Here is a 6,631-nt window from a genome sequence, read left to right on the forward strand (position 1 = left end):
GTTGGATGGGATTCTGAGCAACCTGGTCTAGTGGAAGGTATTCTTCCCCACAGAGGGGGTTGGAACTAGATGATCTTTAAGGTGTCTTCCAACCCAAACCACTCTGTGATTCTAACTACTTTTCCTGTTTTTAAAAAAAATAGGAGATAGATTAGAATATTATAATCCACCTTCTTTTATTTTGATAAAAATTGGAGCCATTATATTGCAGAGCAGTAAACACATACATTCTTAAAAAATTCTGCATATTTTTAGTTATTTGGCTCAAATAGGCTGTTTTTCAAATGAAGTCCACTTTATACAACTGTAAGTCAAGTGACTTAAATTTTCTTGTCTCAGTTCAGGAAAGAATCTTTATCCAACTGTGAATTTCTGGAGTTTCTGCATGTTGTTTAAAAAACCAACCCCACAAATTATATTTCTGCTTCAGTTTGCATGGCCATTGTGCCTGGCATGGCAAACATGTGACAAAAATCTTCATACAGTCAAGACTCACAAATCTGTATCCCAACACTGCTCCTCATACCTTTCTACTTTCACCACATTCGTTAAAAAGAACTTGCCTAGTGGAAGGTTTGGGCATGATACTTAGTGGGGGCTGAGGATAAGAAGATACTTTCAGTTCTGACATTCACAGGACACTCTTTCCATCATTAAATTGAAATTTTGGAATTGATTAGAAGAGCGACCCCTCCTTGCACCCAGCAGCGCATTTCTCACATTATTCAAAAGCGTAAGCCCTAAAAAGAACTGTTTAAATAAATGGACATTTTTTTTTGAGTGCTAAATTTACCAAATGCATATTTATATGTTGATATCTTACTGAATTAGGAAAAGCTTATTGTCTCTAACGAGCAAGAGGTTCTGCGTGTCCATTACCGAGCAGCGCGAACGCTGGCGAATCAAACGCTGCCCTTCAGTGCCTGCACTGTGCTCCTGGATGCCGAGGTCTATAATGTGCCCCTGGATGCTCAGGTAAAGATGGGTGTTGTGGCATTTCAGACAAAAAGGTCTTTCCAGCCTGACTCAAGTGAAGCGCTTGGAGGGAATTCTGTTCCCACCCTGAAATGGTCACTGTTTTGCCTGGAATTAAGATTTTGCTCACTATAGGTTGTTACTTACATTGGGCCTCATTTGGTTGTACAATAACTCAGAGAGTGTGGGTCTATGTACATCTTTTTCTGGTTTGTACCTTTGTGCATTTTGTGAACAATTCTTGTAACAAAATGGAAACAGCATTCAGCACCTTTTTCAGTGACTTTTAGGAGCACATAATGCAAGGAAGAAATGTTGATGTTTTGGATGTAGTAGAAGTGTTGAAGCATTGGATATTGGGCATTTTAAAATGGAACACCTACATTTCCAACATATGTGAAATTCTACTTTAATCCTGGAGCCTCTTAATAGAATTATTACAGTTTCCAAGTGTTTCTTCAGTCTGTTTACTACATTTTTCTCTGTCTTGGAAGGGCTAGAGCTGTGCCCAACGAGGTGATTTAGCAGGAGATAGCAGCATATGGAGAATGTACTGTTGTGCCATTTTAAATTTTTAAACCATTATTTCCTTAGTAAATCTAACTGATAGGGCAAAAGTTATATTTTTCTCTTCTAAAGTTCCGAATGTCCTTTGCTTTTTTCTACCCCAGTTCAGAGGCTGTGACCTTTTCAGAAATGTGAAATACATGAGTTGTCCATAGAACTGCATATTTGCAGTTAACATTTTAGAATTGATTTTAAGTAAGCTGATTCTGTATTTGAATGTTGTGAAACTAAACGAGTCTTTGCTGGGGGTGAAGTTGTTGAGGTGTTATGTGGACCACCAAGTATTCCTTTTTTCTGACCATCTATGTATTAACAAGAGCAATAGTAAAATGCCTCTCCTGCTCCCTCACTATTTCAACAGCTTTGTGTTTCAGTCTGTGGTAATTTTTTCTTAGGAAATTATATAACTGCATAGAATGTTCAGCAAAGTATTAAATGTATTTTTAATTGTAATTGAAGTCAGCGTTTTAAACTACCAACTTGATGGTTTGATTCAACTTTTTTTAATGTGAAGAATGTAGATGCATAAGAAAATATTCTCTTGTAACACATTCTGCTATTTTCCTGTTACCCCGTTAGCAACTCTTAATTTTGTTCTACAGTGAAGAAAATTTCCAATGAAATTTTTCTTGTATTTGAGGAAATAGCTGGGGAAGAATTTTTAAGCCAAGGTCTATTTTGCAGGAAAATGACCACCTCATAACTGCTTTTATGGGGTTTTGGGTCTTTGGAGTCTTGCCCTTGCAGCTGCATATGTTGGGCAGATCTTGAGGACTGTCCTTTGCAGGAAAGCAAAGGACCAAACCAAAGAAGTGGGAGGCAAAATGCCCAAGTTTTTGAACAGACTTAAATGATCTCAGTTCACCTAAATGCCTCCAGCTCAGGGTTAGAAGATCAGTGCTGTGGAGGGCTCTTTCTAGAGGCAGCCTTTTCAGCTGTCATTCACATCTGAAATCTCTGCAGTTTTCTAGAAATGTCAATCTCTGCAGGTTTGGTTGGCCTTTCTTTGTTTCTGTTCTTCCATTGCTACAGCCTGCAAGTTCCTGCAATGTCGTCTTTCTCCCTAAAAGAGTAACAGCAGCTTGTTCTATTTAGTGATTATTATTTAAATGTTATATTGGCATAGTCTGGCTTTAGGACTATGTATAGAGTATCTAGTTTCTTACAGTGGGCAGATGTGACATTCCAGATTCTCATGAAATAGTTGGAATTTTAAAAATAACTTTCATTAGGCAGGACATAAGATGGGTCTGCTCACTTTTTTTAATCTCCTTTTGGGGATTTTGATGGTAAAAATATTTGTTATTATTGCATTGAATATATCGAAGTCTGCTTAAGTTTTCCACATTTTTGCTTTTCCCTGAGGGAATATAAATTTAATTTGTTAACGAATTTTAAAGAGAACAATGATAGTAATTTTGGGGAAGGATCTGACTTGTATTAGTTAAGACTTTAAGGCATAAATCTTTAAACCTCCTACTCTAAATTTCAAAAATAGAGCACAGTAAATACCTTGAGGGAATCTGAAAATATCCATTTTGAGTGAGCAGCTGGATCGCAGTGTAAGTGATGGTCAGCATTTATGCTCATAAATACCTTCGTACTTTGAGTTCGTTTTTTCATGGGATGGGATTGTTTACTGTTTATGTCCCATAGAGTAAGTTTTATGTTTTAAAGTATGTTTAAGATTGAATCATCAGGTAACTTGGAGTTTGAATAAATTTTTGGTTTTTTGCAGACTGATGACAGCAAAACATCGGTGAGGGATCGATTTAATGCAAGACAGTTTATGTCGTGGCTGCAGGACGTTGATGATAAGTTTGACAAGTTAAAGGTATGCTCCTTTGTCTTTCCACTTGAAAAAAAGAAAACCAAAACTAATGTCACTATGGAGATGAAATTAATAAAGAGCAGATTTGAGTGCAGTAGAGGCTTTTGTAGAGGTTGTAAGGGCAACACAAGGTCTGGCAGTATAAAAAAACTAACCTTGCTGCCATGTAGTGTAACGGAATAGTCTGCAGATTTCTAAATACGTACTGGGGGAATTACTTAGTATCACCAGAATGGCTGTTAGATATGTTTCCTGTTTTCAAACTTGTTGCATTTTTTTTCAAATATTGAAATAACCTCTTTCATCAATTTTAAAACAGACGTGCCTTTTGATGAGGCAGCAGCACGAAGCAGCGGCATTAAATGCGGTACAGAGACTGGAGTGGCAGCTTAAACTGCAAGAACTCGATCCTGCTACATACAAATCTATCAGCATTTATGAAATTCAGGAGTTTTATGTTCCTCTTGTTGATGTTAATGATGACTTTGAGTTGACGCCAATATGACAATTAGCATCTTCTGGCTCACCCGTCCCCTTGGACAGCTAGAGGCTGAGGTGCAGGGATACTCAGAGGTATTTTTCTTTTAAGACAGAGCACTTAATTCTGTGGAATACGACCTTTCTCAATAATTCAGGTGTTCCGTCAGAGACTCTTGTTCAAACACAGAAAATGGATGCGAATTTTAAATTCAGATTCCCAGTAAATGCTGTTACCTGTATTGTAAAATTGCCTGTAGCTTTAGAGCTTATAGCTGAAAAAGATGACAAAACCTGGTGAGTTAACAGCGCTGGAAGCTGTTAATAACTAAAACATCTACTCAAAACCAAATGATACTTAAAATCTGCTATAAAACTTTGTATTACGAAATTTCAGTAACGGTTGAACTCCCACAGAAAAATGATGAAAAAGCCTGTGGAAGAAAATGTAAGACTTGGAGGAAAATAGTCAATTAAACTTATTATGTTTTGTAAATTACTGTACAAATTTCTTTTTGGAAAAAGATGTAATATTGTCTTCATTTTTTAATAATTTATTTTATACATATTGTGCAAATGTAAATAGTCTTGTAATTAATGTTCAAACCTGTATAAAATAGATATTTTAAATGTAAAACTGTTTTTGTCTAATGTTTTATTGGACCAAAGTTGTACTTTTTATTACGTGTAGTGTGTTCCTGGTTGGCAGTTCCTTTTTGTATGGCATGCATTTTGATTTAGCTGCTTGTTTCATCACCATAACTGTAAAAAAAGAATTGAACTGTATTGCATGCTTCACAGGACTCTTAACTCCTTTCCTTCAATAACTGATACCCAAACAACTGTAATATTTACAAAATCATATTTCATGTTAGTCTGCTGTTGTAATGCCATACCTATGACTTCCTATACTGAAAATATTTTTGTGTAAAACAAAAAAACCCTTTTGCTCTTATATGGTGGTCTCGTAATAGAGCCTATTTTTTCCAACAAAATGCCTTTGAATTAAAATTCTTAAATTGTATATTGTCTATTTTAATATTAATCTATGGAAGGGATATGTAAATAGTTGTAAATATAATATTTAATAAATTTTATTGGTCATGTTATTAGTTGGAATTTCTTAATATTGTTAAAACTTGATACAGCAAAACTTTGCGTTCCTGGAATATGTAAGGAGGTTCAAAGAAAAACTAAAAAAAAAAAAAAAAAAATTACTTGTGTTGTGAAATTTAACACTTTTATTTTTTATTCTTAGTACCATTAATGAGCAGAGAGTTAATTATTTATTAGTAGGAGGTTACAGATATTCATGAAAAAGATTTGTTACCAGTCCATAAATAATTCAGGAATGCTTGGGATCTGATGTCTGCGGTATTATTTCTGAAAGAAATTAAGCTTGTCCAGGAGACTGGTTACCTGGAAAAGAAATTTAAAATCCTTGGATTGAAGTGATTTTTATTTACTGGGTGAGTTGCTACAGAGAACTTGATCCTTGTGCTTGTGTGAATGGCCAGGGTGCCTTTCCTGGGGCAGTGAACAAGAGACGGGATGGACAGCAGGCTCCTTCCCATCTTGACATCACTGCTAGTGCCAGTCAAGAATGAATAGTAACTCGAGTATAGGAAAGCCAATTAACATGTAGTTCCTGCCCTGTAATTTTTTTCCCTACTTTTAATTTGTTAGGTACCTGTGGAAGGAGAAGTTGTTCCAGCTTTTGTTTACAGGAATATCTTCCTGCCATCACTCAGAATTGAAAATGTGCTGAGGAAAAAGCAAATTTCTTCTGAAAGTAAAATACTGCTCTAAGTGTAGCTGTAAACCTTTCAAATGCTGCAAAGATCTGTATTGTCTGCTTAAAAAGAGGTGGAAAATGGATAAAGCTGCAAGGTGTTAACAGCTAGTAAGTGGGTACAAGTTATTTCCATCAGATACTTACTTGAGTGATAAAAGGTAACATACATGGCTGGAAGCGGGAGAAGTATGAGATAGGAATAATTAAGAGTTTTGCAGAAAGAAAAGATAAACTGGGTTGCAGGAGTGTTGGTTGTGTTAGAAGACAAGCTGGTGACAAAAATACTTGGGATGCAGGAAGCAATAAAAATATTTTGGCAGTATCCTATCTTAAAAGGAAATCTGAAGACAGATGGCTTTTAGCATTAGCCTGCATCTTCTTTAGAAGGAGAGACAATTTCCTAGTATTGGGGTATGCGAAACAGATTTTTTTCAATTGCAGCTTCTTTGTAAAAATGTGGTTACTCCAATGTTTCAGCCTCTTAGATAATGGTCTTTGATTTGGTGGGTTCTTTGATTTGAAACCAGGGTTTGCTACAGTCCTTTTTTTTTTTAAAGTTTACTCTGTGGGACGATACCTCGTGTGTTGTTTAAGGACACTCGGCTGTGGATTTCCCTCGGACAGGATGGCGGGAGCTGTGAGGGGTGAAGGAGTGGTGAGATGAAATACGATAGTAACTCTTTGGGGCGATGGTCCGGTTTCCCTCTCCAGGATCTAGCCATCTTCTGGGAAGTCCTGGGGCTGCTCTGAGGTTCTGGATACCAAGCCAGGTTCCTTCCGTGTTTTTCTTCTAGGGACCCAACTTGTTTCCTTGCTCCCTTGGAGCTTGGCACGTAGGAGGATAAAGCCGCTGAACAGCGGTGTTTTTGAGGTCCTGGGCGAGGCTGTCCGAATGTCCCTGCCCTCCCCCGGGCACCTGCTCGTTCTCAGGCTTCGGGAAGTTCATCTCGGGGCTCGAGTTTCCCTGCTGGCGCTTTGGCAGGCAG

At 37.2% G+C, this 6,631-nt stretch overlaps 1 protein-coding gene across 1 annotated transcript in view; it reads left to right on the forward strand.

Annotated features, from left to right (window-relative positions):
* ANKRD12 (ankyrin repeat domain 12) overlaps window positions 1-4,959 on the forward strand; it is a 58,122-nt gene extending 53,163 nt beyond the window's left edge. The window contains exons 10-12 of the mRNA XM_050315696.1: window positions 832-975; window positions 3,281-3,376; window positions 3,693-4,959. Of these exons, the coding sequence (XP_050171653.1) occupies window positions 832-975; window positions 3,281-3,376; window positions 3,693-3,878 (426 nt within the window). The 3' untranslated portion in view covers window positions 3,879-4,959. The remainder of the gene's footprint in view (window positions 1-831; window positions 976-3,280; window positions 3,377-3,692) is intronic.
* Window positions 4,960-6,631: the final 1,672 nt, after the last annotated feature.

Source organism: Myiozetetes cayanensis, unplaced genomic scaffold, assembly GCF_022539395.1.
Source record: "Myiozetetes cayanensis isolate MyiCay16 unplaced genomic scaffold, myiCay2020 scf1, whole genome shotgun sequence".
In the NCBI taxonomy this organism is placed as follows: Eukaryota; Metazoa; Chordata; class Aves; order Passeriformes; family Tyrannidae; genus Myiozetetes; species Myiozetetes cayanensis.